Source organism: Leptopilina boulardi, unplaced genomic scaffold, assembly GCF_019393585.1.
Source record: "Leptopilina boulardi isolate dan_hultmark-lab unplaced genomic scaffold, ZJU_Lbou_2.1 LbouV2_292, whole genome shotgun sequence".
NCBI classification, from domain to species: domain Eukaryota; kingdom Metazoa; phylum Arthropoda; class Insecta; order Hymenoptera; family Figitidae; genus Leptopilina; species Leptopilina boulardi.
Window position 1 is genome coordinate 1,138,902 of NW_026137854.1, and position 18,985 is coordinate 1,157,886.

The 18,985-nt window shown below is 27.3% G+C and overlaps 1 protein-coding gene and 1 long non-coding RNA gene across 4 annotated transcripts in view; one reads left to right on the plus strand and one right to left on the minus strand.

Moving 5' to 3' along the window:
• Positions 1-3,024: 3,024 nt before the first annotated feature.
• LOC127282248 (uncharacterized) lies at positions 3,025-9,497 on the minus strand. The gene is made up of 5 exons (XR_007843177.1): positions 9,400-9,497; positions 5,641-6,020; positions 4,482-4,640; positions 4,178-4,346; positions 3,025-3,930 (listed from the first exon to the last, which is right to left on the minus strand). It is a non-coding gene; the product is annotated as an uncharacterized LOC127282248 (long non-coding RNA).
• Positions 9,498-9,736: 239 nt separating this feature from the next.
• LOC127282253 (odorant receptor 22c-like) overlaps positions 9,737-18,985 on the plus strand; it is a 45,425-nt gene continuing 36,176 nt past the window's right edge. Inside the window, exons 1-2 of one of the 3 annotated variants that reach the window (XM_051306425.1) lie at positions 9,737-9,937; positions 12,940-13,050. In XM_051306425.1, coding sequence (XP_051162382.1) covers positions 9,794-9,937; positions 12,940-13,050 — 255 coding nt within the window. In that variant the 5' untranslated portion in view covers positions 9,737-9,793. Of the gene's footprint in view, positions 9,938-12,939; positions 13,060-18,985 lie in introns of all 3 variants that reach the window. The other 2 variants (XM_051306424.1, XM_051306427.1) reach the window with 2 other exon arrangements.

Consider the following 18,985-nt stretch of genomic DNA (forward strand, 5'->3'; position numbering starts at 1 on the left):
TATTATTACTTTTAATCAGATGTTTCTACGTAATAAAGTTGATTACATGAATAAAGAATAACATGTAAATATAAAAATTGATTGGACAGAAGTTTTCAACGTCAAACCTGATGATTTTCAAAACTATTAATTGCTGTTCTGTACATAATATATTATATATCAATATAAGTTATATGCAAATCATTTAAATCGCATTTTTGACGATTTTTTAAATTTTTTATTAACAAAATTTTGTGACCATTTTAACCTGATCCATTCTTTAAAACTGAATCAGTGACTTTCACTGATAATATAATCAGTCAAAAATCAATGATTTTCAGTGAAATTCATTGATTCTAATCGTGAGAAGTAGGAAACTGACTTGAATCAGGGAAATTTCCACTAATTAAGTTTCAATGAGTATCCGATAAAAAATTTGATGTTCTACGATAAAAATTATTAAAAAATTTTTTTCGTTCCAAAACACCACTTTTGAAGCGAAATTTTTTGCCAAAATACGCATTTTTGACGATTTTTGTATTTTTTTTCAATCAGAATTCAATATACTGTGCCAATTTTTACCTGATGCCTCTGAAGGAGAGTTTGAAAATTTGTAAAAAAAACATTGTTTAACAATTTTGTTTTGTTTTGGAAAACCACTTACCAAGCAAAAGTGGAGTCATTTTCGACAATTTTTGAATTGTCAAATATTTTAACGATTTTCACCTTATGCGTCTAAAAGAAATTTTAAGTAAGTATCAATAAAAAAAAGTTTTTGAAAATTTTTTCTCTTTTCGGAAAACCACTTTACAAACGTAATTTTTGCAATAATACACAATTTTATTTTCTTAATAAAACCAAGCTCAAAAAAAGGTTAAAACAACAAAATTTTTACTCCTGGAATAAAAAGATTTCATTAATTTTGATAGTAAGAATACACTGTTAAAAATGTTTCAAAAATTCATTTACAACTTTACACCAAGTGTACAGTTGTACGGACTCGGTGTTAAAATTTGGTACGAAATTGCATGAACAACCTCATTTTGCACCGAGTCCAGTGTAAATTTAAGAAATTGTTATCGAGTTTTAGAAAAATTACTTCTATTAACCTGGAAATGAAGGAATATTTTTTAAATAATATTATCAGCTAAACTCTAATGTTCTCCATCGCAAAAATTTATTTGAGTGTTTATTTAGTAGTAATTTAAATATTGCCCAAGTTTGGAATTTTTCCAGTCAGTTCCTTCACTTTAAATTCTTATTTTAAGAAAAATAATAGAAATTTTAACACGCAGTTTCTTTTATTTCGTTTTCAAAATATCATAGGTATAAAGTCATTTCTGAAAGTACCAATTTAAAAAAAATTATGCCGTAATGACTCAGTAAGATATAATAAACTGACCCCATAATAATAATATATAATTTTTTAAAATTAATATACCATATAATGCATTTATTATTATTTCATGATTTTATGATCTCTACAATTTCATCATTAAATTAATATTAAATTAAATAATTAATAAAGTAATAAAAATAAAATTATTTTAATTTATTTTTAAATTCTGTGTACTTTTTTAATAACTATTAAAAAATATTTCGACGCTCCCGACGATAAACTATTTATTCGAACTTCAGTATTATTACAATATAATCCTTATTTAAATAATTATTTTAAAATGTTTAAAAAATGTTATTAATAATTAAAACACAAAGTTTAATATTTGCATTCAAAATTTTTCTTTATTTAAATAATTGATTTACTTACATTATTAAATTATATTGTGCAATTATTTATATAAGAATTTAAATAAAAATAAAAATTAGGTTAACCTTTTATAGAATTCAATTAGAATTGATATCATACGTCCAAAGCAAATGAATGGACATAATTTTGCACAATTTTCTGAACTAACATTTTATTGCACTACAGTTTCGAATAATCGTCGGAGAGCGTCGATGTATCCTGTGAAAAGAAAACAAAAAGATTTTGTATATAATCTAAAATGCACGCAATAAATGTCAAAGTCTATATTACAACTTTATAGTGTTAAAGACTAACACGTGATTCGAATCACACTTAAAAAATGTTTTGTAAAAAACTTACACTTTCAAGGATACTAAACTGAAAATTTTCACCTTGTGGTGTGAAATCAGATTTCATTTTTAACAGTGTAGGAAAAATCATGTTTCATTATTTCTCCTGAACAATTATAAATCCGTTGATTAAAACCAGCAATATTTTAATTTAATTTTTAAACTATACATTTTATTACAACTTTAACTGCAAATAATAAAAAATATTGACATTTATAAATTATTAAATTATTAAGTTTGGATTTATAGATTTAAATAATCGACGAACATGCTACATTTTCAAAAAGTTTTTGGTTAAAAATAATTTTTCTAATCAACAAAAAATTAAATGAATTCCGAAACGGAAACATTTTTTAAATAATTTTTTCTTCTAGATTTTTAAATTCGCTTTCAGATACATTAGGTCAAAATTAACAAAATATTGAATTTTAATAGAAAAAAAATTTCGCTTGGAAAGTGGTTTTCCGAAACAGAAAACAATTTTTAATAATTCTTTCTTGTCGATTTTTTAATTCAGTTTCATATGCTTCAGATGAAAATTAGCACAATATTGAATTTTAATAGTAACAAAATACATAAATCGTCAAAAATGCATACTGTTGCAAAAAAAATCGTCTAAATAACTTAAATATCACTAATATCAATACAAAATTTCCGTAAAATATTATTTTTATTTTAATTTAAATTAATTATTAAGTAAAGTGCAACAATTAACAATTTTCGAAATTCGTCAGGATTGACGTTAGAAACTTCTATCCAATAAAAGTTCTAATTATTTTAATGCCAATGAGTTAATTTAATAAATTAAATTGTTTTTCCTTAATTTTGCATCTATTTTTACGACTTTCAATTTCACTTAATCGCTAAAAATACAACACATTTTTCATTTTGAAAAAACCAAAAAAGCAGAAAAAACGAAACAACAATTTATTTTAAAAAGTAGTGAATTTATTTATTCATTTAACAATAAAAGTTAATATTTATTTATTAATTAGTAATTCCAGGACATCCAGGACCAGTAGACACCCAATTGTTGCTTGGACCAAGCAAAAATTACATAGTAAATATAACACAATTATTTTTTAATTAATTCCATCAACTCATTAAAGCATGACCATTTTTTCTCTTTCGGGATGAGCTTCCACGTATCGTGAAAAAGAAAAATCTGCTCCCTTCTTAATATATTTTTTCTTTCCGTCAAAGAATTCTCGGAAGCAGTAGGCAGCACAGTGGCAGCGACAGTGGGAGTATCAAAAGTAGATGTTTCAGAATTGGGGAATAAACCTGAAAAGACAAATTGCAATGTTAATAAATCACAATGCTTATACTGTAAATATAAAATAAAGATACCTACAAATTAAAAAAAAATTGTTAAATAACTTTTCGGTAATTTGTCGCATTAAATTTTCGAGAAGTTGATCTAAAAACTAAAAATTTTTATATAACTAACATTAAAATTGATCCACTTCTGTATAAGTTATGAGCAATTAAAGACAATGTTTTCTTAACAATCAAAAAGTTGGAAAAATTCATATTTCGTAAACGGCTGGCTAAAAAATTTTTTAGGGTTTTTGAAACCACTCAAGTTAACAAAAAAAAATTTTTTCAAAACTTTCGAGAACTGGATGTATCGAGAAAGTTCAATCGCGAAAATTCAAACATTTTTTTGTTAATAAATAAAATTAAATTTTTCGGGTTAATGAAAAAGCCCGACCCGAAAATTGTAAAGCCTGAAATTTTCGGGTCGGGTTTCGGGCTTTTTGCACAACTTATATAAATCATTCTTTATCTTCATCCTATACTTCTATTTCTTCTTCTTCTTGAGGGCGTGCTCTTTGGAAAGATTTGACGTAACTGAAACAAAATTATTTAAATATTATTTTATTGCTCCGTTCTCGAAGATAAGATATTCACAAATAAATATCTCAAATACTTTAAGAGATATTTTTTTTAATTTAAATTTTGCTGGTGGAAAATAATGAGTTTCACTAAAAATAATAAAGATTAACTAATTTTTTTCTCATTTTAAAATTTTGAAAAAATAGCTTTCTGTACACAACTTTACAAAAAATATAGACAAATAATCCACAACTATTATTACCCCATGTGATCTATAATTTGCTGCATGAAGCTCATCTCAAAGTAGTAGGGCCATTCTACTCGAGGAGCTTTTTGAGCTGCCGACCCAGAAGGAATGTAGGCCCTCAATCTCAATCTTTCCTTCGCTTATTCGTCCTTCAACGTCTTCCACCTATTCATTGCTTGTGGCACTACATTAAAAAAGGGACCACATTTATTATGCAGTTGTGATTTGATACAATGCATAATTGTTATTTAGATAAAAACTAATTTTACAGAAAGTAATTTTTATCGAATTTTCGACAGAAATTTAATGTTACGCTTACCTTTGAGGTTACACTGCATTCTCTCATTAAAAATAGTAACTATTTTATTCCAAGCTTCCTTATTTTTTAGATTGTCCCTGTAATCCTCCGTCGCCTTTTCGTAAATACATGGGTACATTTGTACCAAGCGAATGAGAAGAATATTATTGTCTTCCATATCTGTAAGAAGAAAACAATAAATCAGAAAAATGTAATGTCCCTAAAGTTTGAACGTTCAAATGAACTAAATTTTTAATATTTTTTTTTAGATTCCAATTTTACAACAAAATATTACTTGTCATTTTCCCTTAAAAATACAAGAATTTTGGAAAATAGTTCTACAGTAAAAAAAGGTTGTTCATTTGAACGTTCAAAACTTCGAAATTATAAAATTTAAATCTTTTTAAGGGTTGTTAAAAAAATCCGAGAAACAAAAAATCGAACTATAGGTTTAGAATTTGAAAATATAGGTTACAATTAATATTCATGGAGCAAAAAAATCAAAATATTTATTTAATTGATAAATATGTCTTGTACAATTAATATCTGTCAAACCAAGAAATTGAAAAATTTTTTTAGTTAATGAAAATGTCTTTTGAAATTAAAATCCGAGGTTGAAAAATTTCAAACCTTTTTGTTTTTGTTTAAAAATGTGGTTTAAAATTAATAAGACTTAATCACGATTATCACGACTCAATTTGTGTTTCGAAAAAAGCTATAGAAAAAAGGTATCTAATAAGCAAAACAATTTAAGATTATATTTATAATGGGCGTTTTCGCCAATCACTGGCAGTTGCTGCAACCAGTGAACAGTTGTACTCAATTATAATGAAATTATTTAAAGTTTACTTTTTTTTAATAGCCAAATAAATCATATGCGTACCACTGTTCACTGGTTCCAGTAACTGCCAGTGATTGCCGAAAACGCCCAATAATTCTACCCCTTTTTAATATTGTCAAATCAAAATTATCAAAAAATTTTGTTATAATGGCAATCAACTATCAATACAAAACATAACAAAAATGTTTTGTATTGAAAGTTAATCTTATTTATTCTATAATTTTTATTACAAACATTGCATGCGTGCGGAATATTAGGGAGAAAGGTTTTTATTTATAAAGGAAAAATTTATATTGAAGAACAGCAAGTTGAGAGATTAATAATTTATAGTTTTTTTACCTTTAGAAAACGATGAGACGGCAGCGGCAACAACAACAAATATTTTTATTCAGCCTTTATATAGCACTACAAACAGCACAAACGTATATAACGTGCGTATAACCTCAAAATCACGAGAACGAGATCTGTCGAATTTTTTTTTCATTTACAACTCAGCGACAGTTGTCAACAACGTGCGCGCGCACCCATGTCCGAGGGACTTGGATTTGGACATGGAGTTGGACTTGCCTTTCGGACGTATTGTAGAAGCCCCATGACAATGCCTACAAAGCCCAATACATTCTTTGCCACTCCAGCTTCAGCCTCAGCAACATGGGTAAAACGGCACTAGATATCCATATATCGGGTAAAAACTCTTTGCTTGCAATTTAAGTAAAAGTCTGAAAGATTGTTTATTTTCATAATAACTGACTAATTAATTTTATTTATTAATGTTTTTTAAAATATTTTATCAGATTATAAAGTGATCATTACTTTATCTAGTTTAAGTAAAGTATATTTTTGTTATAAAAGTTGAACTGTCTTACTGTGGACTCTAATTTTAACATACTGGAACTGATTAGGTATATGACAAAGTGATATTCAATTTTGTATTAATATTTTTAAGTTCAGACCTACTCTATGCTGTTTCCAAAGATTTTAAACAAAATAAAACTTTTGAATGTAATTCATTTGCCTCATCTCCAATTTAAAAAAACCTTCGATAACTAATTTTACAATTTAGACACAGAACAAATTTGTTAATTAATAATACAGCCCCACAAAAAAAATAAGTGTCATGTACTTTTGACCGGAATACCCTAACCCTATGTATTTTGACGCGCTGAACACGAATCCAAAGTCCGTTTTGCTCCATTACGTCAGGATTTTTTTCTAACCTCAAAAAACATGTCGGATTTTGAGAAGTAGGCGATTTTTTTAAAAATTGATGTATTAACTTCAAACTTGGTATCTGGGGGTTTTTTGTGTCGCTGATTCCGAATCTGAAGTTAGATTTTCAAAATCCAAAATGGCGGATTCAATATGGCGGACGAATTTTGAAAAAATTTTAAGATTTACTTCAAACTTGGTATCTAGAGGTTTTTTGGGTGGCTGATTACGAATCTGATGTCAGATTTCCGAAATTCGATATGTCTGATTAAATAATAAGAAATTATTTTTAAAAAATTGTCAGATTTTTATGAAATTTGGTATCTACAGGTTTTCTATGTTGCTGACAAGTAACACTAGGGAAGTATCGTACGCCGTTTTTTCTGAAACTTGTCAGTTTTGTAGTTCTTTGAAAACAATTTAACACGTATTTTTTTGTTTTTTTTAAATCTGACGTCAGATTCGTAATCAGCGACCCAAAAAACCCCTAGATACCAAGTTTGAAGTAAATAAATAAATTTTTTTTAAAATCGCGTATCTCTCAAAATCCGACATGTTTTTTGAGGTTAGAAAAAAATCCTGACGTGATGGAGCAAAACGGACTTCGGATTCGTGTTCAGCGCGTCAAAATACATAGGGATAGGGTATTCCGGTCAAAAGTACATGACACTTTTTTTTTGTGGGGCTGTGTAACCATTTAAATGTTTTATTGTCTATTTAATTTAATTTTTTTTGCATACATATAGTATACATATATTAATGTTAATTATTTAACCCGACAAAATTTTGAAGGTTAGTGTTTCTCTACACATATTTGTTATTATTTTTTTCTCAATGAATATATTTATTTTACGATTAAATTATTTTTATGGTTTAATAGATACATTGTTTTTCCTATAAACTAATTAAATTAATATTTATAAATTACACAGGTTTACAGTGAAATTGTCACTCGAACAAAACATATTTTTTTCGATTAGTATGTGTTTTTTGAGTAAGAAAATCATATTTAAAATTTTTTTTCCTCGTGCAATTTTTTTGCAACAGCAAATTATGCATTTTCCAGGTGTGACGTCACTTAAAGTCACCGGTAGAGAAAGCAGTTAATCCAAATGTAAAAAATAAATCACCATTTGAAAGATAATTAAATTACCTCTCAAACCATTGGTCAACCAATAAAATCTATTCAAAATTGTCAGAGTTACAGTCGATCAAAGTTCAAATTTCAAGCAAATTTTAATGATTTTTAGACATTCGTCTATCTTTCGCTAATTTTTTCAAAGTCAAACAATCAAAAAAAGGCAAGTTTATTTTCAAGTGATTTTGATCTATATCAGTTTTGTATAAAACTAAGTTAAGCGAAGCTCATCGAAATGAGTACTCGGGGGTTTTCAGGGTCGCTGATTACGAATTCAAAGTCAATTTTTCAAAGTTCAAAATGGCGGATCCAATATGGCAAACAAAATTTTAGTAATTAGATCTAAGTACACCAAAATGAGTACTCGGGGGTTTTCGTGGTCGCTGATTACGAATCTGAGGTCTGTTTTTCAAAATTCATTTCTAATTATTAAAATTTTGTCGGACATATTGGATCCGCCATTTTGAATTTTCAAAAAATGATCTCGAATTCGTAATCAGAGACCCCGAAAACCTCCGAGTACTCATTTTGGTGAGCTTCGCTTAACTTAATTTATACAAAACTGATATAGATCGTAATCACTTGAAAATATACTAAAAGTGAAAAAGTACTTTGTTCACTAAATCTAGTGTAGAATTGTCAATTTTTATCCGATCGAAGTCTATAAAGGCTTAAAAGTTTCGTTATTAAATATATTATTAAAAAAAAATTTAAACTTGCTTTTTTTTGATTGTTTGACTTTAAAAAAATTATCGAAAGATAGACGAATGTCTAAAAATCATTAAAATTTGCTTGAAATTTGAACTTTGATCGACTGTAACTCTGAAAATTTTGAATAGATTTTATTGGTTGACCAATGGTTTGAGAGGTAATTTAATTATCTTTCAAATGGTGATTTATTTTTTACATTTGGATTAACTGCTTTCTCTACCGGTGACTTTAAGTGACGTCACACCTGGAAAATGCATAATTTGCTGTTACAAAAAAATTGCACGAGGAAAAAAAATTTTAAATATGATTTTCTTACTCAAAAAACACATATTAATCGAAAAAAATACGTTTTGTTCGAGTGACAAAAAAAAATTTGAAATTTGTAAACCTGTGTTATTTATAGAATTTATTTACAAAAAAGTTTAAGTGTCCAAGGCTACCCGAGTCTCCCCTAAGCTAAAACTTTAATATAAAAATTGTATATTTGGTCAGGGAATTTTAAGAAAAATGGGCTGGAAAACCTGGAAATGTCAGGGAATTTTGAAATTACGAAACCGTAGCAACCTTGACATGGGACAAAATGTCCCGTCGGTAGTTCTAGTTCTAGTTAACTTATAGATAGAAAAAATTTTGTTTTTTGTTCTAGGATGAAAATTATATCAAAAATCTTTCCGGTCGCGAAGTAGTTTTCCTCAGAAAGAGTTTCTATCACGTTCCTGTAAACATGATATTTAAAAAAAAAATTTATGAAGTATATTTTTTTCTCTTTAAAGTGTATTCAATAAAGATATATAATCATATTTTTCATTACTTTTAAACTTTTTATAAAAGAAATTATTAAAATTAGGCCCCTTTTTTACGTGCTAAAATAGTTTAACCCCTTGAATGTCATAGCTCCTATATAAATTTGGCAAAACAATATTTGCGTAAACTTCACATTACTTTTATGTTACCCAATAAAGTGTGGAATCATACTGAGAAATTTAATAAGTCAACAACAGATTTACTGTCGCTTCTTTACAATTAAAAAATTTCCATACTCTTATTTTATCTTAACATAGTCGTAATAAATATGTACTACAATTATCACGAGGAACATAGTCCTTAAAGTAAAATCGGAAACTGATTCCTGTTTTTGTATTATTTATAGAATCTATAGCCACTATAATGCAATGATATTGATTAACTTCTTTACACTAAGTTAAAACCTTTCCAACATGTAATTATTATAATTGCAGAAACTCTCCACTCTTTAAGTTAAATTTTAGAAATAGCAATTATTATAATTATAGGTACGGCTAACAATTCTTGGAAATTACATTTTATCAACTTAAATATTTAAATAGCCGCTATAGATTCAGACGATTTCTGGTGCTTATAGGCGAAACTAACACTCATATTATTTTTCGCTAACACTGTGTAAATATCAAAGAGATGGACATAGTAAAGAATCCGTACTACAATATTATCAGATATGTTATGATTCTTACAGGACAAAGTCAATATCATTCCAAGTGGCTAAACATATGGATTAAATCCTTATTTTTTCTTGTTATTTGTTCTTTTCTAATTACTCAGGTAATATACAATTATTTCAGAAGTTGTATTAAATATGTTATTCCAGTAAAAAAAAGAATTGGGAGTAAGCGAAAAGAATTAGTGGTAACTTAAGCTGAATTCGGTTTGGCGAAAAAACCGAATTGGAATGTTACGGTGAATTATTTTTTGCATTATAAATGAATAGAATAAATGTTTCGAAGTCTAAAAAAAACGATTTGGAATAAGAAATATATAATTTTTTAAAAAGAAATAAAAACGAAGTGTGACAGATTTACCGACAATTTTACCATGATAGTAGTAGTCACATGGTAAATTTATCATATGAACACTACTCACTGTCACATTTCACTTTTATTTCATTTTAAAAAATTATATATTTCTTATTTTAAATCGGCTTTTTTAGACTTCAAAACATTTATTCTATTAATTAACTATAATAATCTTGGTATTCATTCATTCATTCATTCATTCATTCATTCCGTCCGGACCCCTGCTGGGTTTTCGGTGACAGAGAAAAGAACAAGTTATGGAGAGAGAAAGATATATCTTTATTTTGCAAATGAGGGTTCGCTTGACCTGCAATCTTTTAAAGAGGATTAATTAATAACTCTGAGGACCCAGGTAATAATTTCTTTGTCCCTTTATCACGTGAAAAAACTATAAAGAAAGTCTAAAACTGAATAGGTAATGCATACCTTTCTTTCTTACACCAAGAAATATAACATAAGTACTTCTTTGTTTAACATTGCGTTTCTGTATCTAGACGATTGAAAATGGCATAAGATCACTTTTTTTCAATTTTATATATTTTTGTCCACTTTTTGGAATTACCATAAAGTTTGAACTCTTTTCCACATAATGCATATATTCTATTTAAATTATATTGTTATTAAATAGAAAAATTTCAAGTTTTTGGAACTTGATACATTTTTCTTGTTTTCAAGGTTTGTGTTAAACAGTGGGACACCTATTATTAAATAATGAATATTTGTTTCAATAAAAATATTCTGCTTTATACTTTATAAATATATATGTTTTGCATTAAATAACGTTAACAAATGTTGCAAAACACTTATATTTTAATAATATTTTACATTTTTATAATACGATGTCAAGTTTCATATAAAAAATTGTTATTATTTTTTTTTACGTTTACAGTACTGCTGATCATACGTCATAATTTCGTCATAACATAAAAACAATTTGGAGGAAAAATTGAATAGTCGTTCTCTTATGAAGTGTTATTTTTCAAATGTTGCCGAACAATAATTGTATTAATTATAAATTTTGAATTTTTTAATGTTTTTTAGCATAAAAAATCACATTTTTAGTCGCTGTGTAAGTATAAATGCGCATGCGTATATATAGTTTGTTGTCATAAACATGGTTTACATTTAAATTTTGGTCGAGTTTCTTTAGTAGTTTTTCAGAAAATTAAAGTGACCTACTGTTTAAACTGTCCCACTGTTTATCACTCTCCCCTACCTGTATTAGAGCCCCAGAAAATTGTGCATCAAATAAAATGTTTAATTAGATTGTTCCCTTTTAAACCAACAGTAGTTTTTGAAGCTGTTAATCAACAACTTTTTGGTAGTGTTTAGTGTGGAGTATATGCAATAGCATTTGCAACATCTGTATTATTTAACGTAATGCCAAACCGTGTAAATTGTGAAACTGATAATAACAAAATGAGAAACCATTTTAAGTCAATGTTTGAAAATAATCGCTTAAATCATTTTCTGGCAGTAAGAACGTCTCACAATAGGAATTCGATAATAGAGAATATAATTAGAACCGTCTTTTCATAAATTGAACTTAGGAACATAAAAATTATATTTTAAACTCTTGTTCTGTTTTTAATACTTTGCACAGTAATAATATTAACAGAGTTCTATTAACACAATATTTAAAAATTAAACATTCTCTAAATGACACTAGTGAAAAGAAAATAATTCGTACAACTGATAATAATGTGAACAAAATTTCACCACATGAATATTTAAAAATGAAGAATTTTCTGAGTAAAGAAAATGATAAAAAGATAATTCGAGCAATTAAAGAGAAGGGAAGAAAAAGGAAGGCTAGGCGCGAAGTTACATATGAGCAGAAAATAATAAGACAGGAGAATGAGAGATTGAGAAAACGTAATCGTAATAAAACAGATATAAAAAAGAAAGAGCGCAAAAAAAAATTTGACATGCAAAAAAAAAGAAATTATCTATAAAAACTGAAGATGAAAAGAAAATACGCAAGGATAAAAATTTGGCATGTAGGAAAAGCAATATATCAATGGAAACTCAAGATGAAAAGAAAGTGCGTCAAGAAAATAATTTGTCATTTAAGAAGAAAAAATTTTCTACGGAAACGGAAGATGAAAAGAAAGTGCGTCAAGAAAAGAATTTGGCATGTAAAAACGATAATTGGAATAAAAAAACTGCAGGAGTTGCAATAATGTCTTTTAAAGATTTCAATGAAAGTAAAGTTCCACAGAATTATTTAGGTTTAATAAATGTAGAATGTAAGTTTTGTAATGCGTTACATTTTTTGTGTGAAAGGCCGTCACATAGATCATATAGATACATCACCGAGGAATGTCCCCGTGAAGAGGACATTATGATTTCGCCTGAATGTCACAAAAATATTGCCGCTTGATATCAGCTTGACATTCGAGCAATATTCCTTGCTACTTGGGTGGTAGATCCAATATAAAGAATTTTTTTTTACATTTCTAATATTAAATTTTTTTGAAAAAAAAATGAATAAAAAATATGGTTAATGCACACTAGCAACGTAGTCGGCCGCTTGCGGACGACAAAGTTGCTAGTTTATAATATAAACTCGAATAAAAAAACGTCAGTTCAAATGTTCAAAAGAAAAGAATTCATGGTAAGAAAAAAGTAATTCACCGTAACGTTCCAATTCGGTCTTTTCGCCAAACCGAATTCAGCTTAAGTTACCACTGATTCTTTTCGCTTTCTCCCAATTCTTTTTTTTACTGGGATATACTTTAGTAAAATTAGATTGCAGGAATGATAAAAGTTTTTGATAATATTGACTTGGTATTGATGTGCATTCCACCAGCATGTTATGCTTCAATGAGTGCAACGATTTTTATAAATAACATTCTGAAAGTAAAACAAGTAATCCAATTAAGTACTTTATTTTTAACTTTAAATGTAAAGACGGATAAAAAATCTTAGGTTCATATTTAAAAATCTACATGAAATCCCATATGAATTCTTCTGTTCAAGTCCATGTGAAATCTTTGATTCATATGTAAAAGTGAACATGAAATCTCATATTCTTTCCTATATTAATACTTTTATAATTCTTTTTTTGTAATTTTGGCAATTTTTTAGAACAGGAAAAAAATATTTTTTTTATATATTTTATAACGTATGATTTTTGGTTATTATTGATTTTTATTTTACTTTTAATTATTTTTATTTGTAACCTTGATTTTTAAGGGTGAGATTAATGAATTTAATTTTAATTATTTTATTTTCAATTCAAACTACGTAATCAAACTACGTTTATTTACAAAATTGCTAATAACTTATTAATTTAGGCCATTTGTACGCGACCCAATGCCGCGTTACAATATATATATGATTCTCCGCGTAGCGCATGATTTAGTACTTTCTATTATTGAAATTTTTTTTTCGAATTAAGTAAAAGTTGATATAGAATCTTCAAAGTTGATGTTTAAGAATGAAATATTCGTGGTGGGCCGGACAAAATATTTATAATTTGTCTGTTTTTTTTAAATAAACAATTGTCACATATATCTGTCTCAGATAGCAAAATGCGCTCACAGTATCAGACATGTAGCTAGCACGCGTGCCGTTTGACCCGCACGCGTGCTTTCACTGGACCAAACAGATGCGTCCTCATATGCGATGCATGTGAGTCGCATGCATGATGGTCAAATAAGTCTACATCATATTCTATTAATAAATTAAGTTAAAACGAATATAATATATTACGTGATGCTAAATTGTAGAAATTGTCGTTAAACTTGACTATTAGACAAATTAATTTATTTTTAGTGTAAACTTTAAACTGTCAATTATAAAAGAGCTACATATTTCTCAATAAAAAACGCGTTTTGACCCCAGTGACCTATACAAGAATTTGTATAAGATTAATGTTACCTACATGAAAAGAATTTTCTGCGCATTTTACAATAGTTTCGGTACCATATACGCGAATTCTACAAATAATTTGTTTTTGAAAAAACACAAACTTCCATTTTAATTTGGTTAAAGTCAATCTGTCATTTTAGCAATTTATTTATTTATAACAACAAAAATCTTGAATTAAAAAAGTTGTAAAAATGACAGATTTAATATTTTCTAAGTTGATTTTTTTTGTTATCTTACGATACTTTTAATTAGTAATCTTAGTGAAATTTAATGATTTTATAAAAAGTAAATACAGTTTTCAATGATGAAATTTTGAGGTTATGTTTTGACATTAAACGGAAAATGAGAATGCTTATACTAAAAGACTAATATGACTAATATTATTTTGTTTTGATAATTAATTTTATAACATTTTTCACAAAAAGACGTCTTATTGTGAACCCATTTGAATATACAAAATTTATCAAATTCTTTTGCACTTGTGTAAAATTTCTAGACCCGTCTATACTGTGTATACAAACCAACTTGTATAAAACAATTTTGAGAAATATCTATGTGCTAATTTACGTGGCTACATGATACCTTTACACGTGCGAGAACTTACTCACATGAGGGAAACCCTAATGTTAATCACTGTACATGCACTAGTGCAGCCATCACTTCATGAATGCGATATGCGTCCGTTATAACACGCATTGACTTACTCGCACGTCAAGTGCTTAACTTGCATCGCACGATTGCATTACATGAAAAATTAAAGAAGATTGTTTAAGGTTCTTGTTTGTAAAAGTTTTATTTTTTTGTATAATTTTTATAAACAAATAAAGTATATAAGAAAGTGGTTTTAGTCAATGCAGTTTTTAAAAATAATTGTAACGTCTTTAAAATTTTTTTAAACAAATTATTTTCTAACAGATGGAAATTGAGAAAGAAAAAATCATTTCTCATGTCTATTTCTGCCATAGGATTTCAAAAATTAACAAATTTTTTTTGGAATAAAATTTTTATTCTTAAACTTAAACGAAATATTTGTTTCATATTCATATATGTTCAACTTTTCCACTCTCTTTTAATTTAGTTGATAACACTTGGTAATAGCACTTCATGGTAAGGCTTTCTCTCCATTGAACGGCGTGTATCACTGAAGTGTCTATAAGTACACATAGAAAGTGAAGCAAAATAATTTGTTTTAAACATTGAACTTTAGGTAAGTAATAAATAATTACATAAACGTCCATAAATTACCACATAAATGTCCATAAATTTCCGATTTTTTTCAATTTTTAATTTTGCTTGATAATTGATTGTTAATTACAGCATAAATTTCAAAAATGGATCTTTTGAATTTTGTTTAATAAATTTCTATCAATTTCATAAATATTCAATGTTTAAGAATGTGTCATAAATTATCATAAATTACTTCATAGTTTTCCACAAAGTTCCAGCAATTATTTTCGCTATTTCTTTCCAGATTAAAATGTACAAAAAATGAATGAAGATCCTGTAAAAAGAGCATAATATTTGGAAAAATGAAAATTATGGTACAAGAATCAAGTGCAACGATCACCTCAAAATCAGACTGAAAAACAAGAAAAGTGGAAAGAAAGTTCATCTCGCTTTAGACAAAACCAAAAAAAAGAAAAAAATGATATAACACCCTCGAATTCCTTAAAGCGTCAAGTGGCTCAGGAATAAAGTAAAAAAAATAAGAAAGCAGCGTCTTGCAGTAATTAAATTGAAAGCTGATAAAATAAAGGAATTAGAGAAGAAGTGTAAAAAATACAAGAAGCGCTATTACCAAGTTTTATCAACTAAATTAAAAAAGTGTGAAAAAGTGGAACATATATATGGGCATATCTCTAGAACCTTTAACTTTAATGTCCCTCGCATATATTTTGGTAATTTTAATAAATTTTTCGTCGGTTTTTGTTGGAAATATTAATGCTTGATACAATCAATCATTTCCAAAAGATTCCACTTTAATTTATTAAATAAATAAATAATTATTTCAATTTTAATACGCGATTTTTAACAATGTCTACTTGTCCTTAACCATACTTTCTGATGCTTTAAACGATATAGTTTTAGATTTAATAAAAATTACTAATTCTGAAATATGGTTTTTCAATGTTAATTAATCGGTGAACACATTTTCGCAGGGAAATTAATATTTTATTAATTGTGAAAAAATTTATAAGCTTTTAAAAGTTGTCCCTCACTTTTAACCTTTTCGACCGTAATCATCGTATTTATGATTTTTCTTTTATAAGACAAGCGGCACGTTAAAATAACTTATGGGAAATCAAAGATCAAGTTACTATAATTATTTTGAGACATAATAAATTGATGTGCTTCATGTCTTCAGAAAACTATTATAAGTTAAATAAACGAAAACACGCGTGGACAAAATTTGAAAACAACCGTAATACGAGTGATACTTCATGAAAATCATATAAAAGTATTCGAAAAGTACTTGTATATATTTTCACATGTGCCATTTAACATCCCGTGAATGTGCTTCGAGAAAAAATACTTTATTGCAAAGATAATGTAAAAATATTCATCAATTACGGTCGACCGTAATCGACTGAAATTTTTTAGAAAGAAATTGTTATGTACGAAGTTGCCGATTATAATTTTTTTTATAGAAACTGTCATTAATTATTAAAACCTGAAGGTTAAGTTTTAATGTTTATTTCGAGACACAAAAATGGATCCAAAAAAATTCATTCTGAAAAAAGATAAGATGCGAGAGAAGAGAAAAATAGAAAAGAAATTGGAAAGTTTACGAATATTAAATTTAAATAGAAAAAAGTCTATGAAAATCGTATGATAAATTTTAAAAATTACAATTTTACATTTTTAAAACAATTCACTATAATAAAAATCTATTTTAAAATGTAATGTAAATATTCAAATAAAAAATTTATATATCTAGTTAATTTTTGACACATGCTTTTATACCCAGTGCATTATTTCAGTATTTTATTATTCACATAAATATTGAAAATATTAAACGAATTTTATTGCTTTTTAAAATTATAACCCCTTAGAAAATTCCCTTCAACTGTTTTTTATCCTAAAAAGCAAACACCTGTTGAATATTTTTTTGTTACAGGTTAAAAATAATTCTCAATTTTAAATATTTATAACTTTTTGAAGACAACTTGTTTTATCTGTCCACTTGTATAATTGGAAAGCTTAGTTCTTGAAGTTTATGTAGACAGAGTTTCAATACTGTGCTCAAAAACAAAAAAAAAATTTTTTCTTATTGAAAAGTTAAAGGTTTCAAAGATATGCCCATATGAACAAAAAAATAAAACTTTTACAAACAAGAACCTTAAACAATCTTCTTTAATTTTTCATGTAGAATTGATTAGGATACATAGTTTTTCAAAAAATTTTACTTTTTGCTTCCTCTCCTCATTAGGAGGATTTGTATTCGTGACCATTTTCGAGTTTTTAAAAATTAGTTATATGGGCTTATTTTTATCTAGAATGCATATATTTGAAGTTTTAAATTTCACATTGTATATGTGTGTGTGTATGGTACAAAATCTTGTGTACAAATTAACTCTAATACACTTCAATGGATTGTCCTCAAATTTTATAGGCTTATTGCAGTCATCAATACCTAAAATCAGACACAAGGATTTCCAAAAATATCAAAATAATTTTTTTTATGTCACTTTCAAAAATTCGAAAATACGTTTTTTACCAAAAATTGATTTATACTGTAAATATAATTTTTTTGTCCAAGAAACTGATTTTTGCCATTAAAACAAATTGATTAATCTATATAAAGTCTATATTTTACTTTAAATCTATAAATTATATCATTTTTAATTTAAAAAAAAACAATTTTTCGTATTTTTTTAAATAACTTTTTTTTCATCAAAATTTTTAATAAATTTTGTCAAAACCGTATTCCTGTCATAAAAACGATTGATGTATATGAAGTTTACATTTTACCAATATTTGTAAAATTGATTGCTACTTTAGATGTAATCCTTCTTTTAATTTTAAATATAAGTTTATCATGATGAGGAAGCTAAATGGTCATGAATTGAACACCTTGTTTATAATTTGTTTAAACAATAATTGTTCAACAATTTTAATTTGCAAAACAATATATACGGATAATTATTATTTTATTTGCCGGTAATTATAACATTAAACCATATTTTATTTTACCCTAGCTGGATAGCATAGTCGCATAGTACATACCCAGATATATATATAAAAATTGTTTATTTAAAAAAATAGACAAATTATAAATATTTTGTCCGTCCCACCACGTATATTTCATTCTTGAACATCAACTTTGAAGATTCTATATCAACTTTTACTCAATTCAAAAAAAAAATTTCAATAATAGAAATTACATAATATCGTTGACTTCATCCACTTATGTTATTCTGATATGGAGTTTATATACTGGTAACATATGCGAATAACGTTTGTCTAATTCACGCACTTTATCATAACAGCCGTGTCTTCTTATTTATGTTCGTAGCGTAATACTGAAGTCACAAATTGATTCACTTCTATGTTGTAGTCTTCTAGAAATCTGAGATTCCAAGTTTCTCAGCTCCGATGGTGACAGGTAAAACTGTTTCAAAGAAGTAATTAGTTCTTCCAAAGATCTAACTGAGCGAATTACATAACGATACCATAACATCCCAATCAGCACGAAAACTTGCAAAAAGCTTGCGCCGTGCAAGATGTGCAAGATTACAGTGCAAAACATCTTGCCAGTTTGGTGCAAGCAACAAAATGTCCTCTTGTGTCAAACTTGCAGGTCAACGTTGGCGCAAGCTTGCTATAAGTTTGCAAAACTTAATACGATGCGCAGTTGTAAACGGAAGCTCCTACGGCTGCGCAATACATTTTATAACCTCCAAAGCAGGGTACCTTTTAT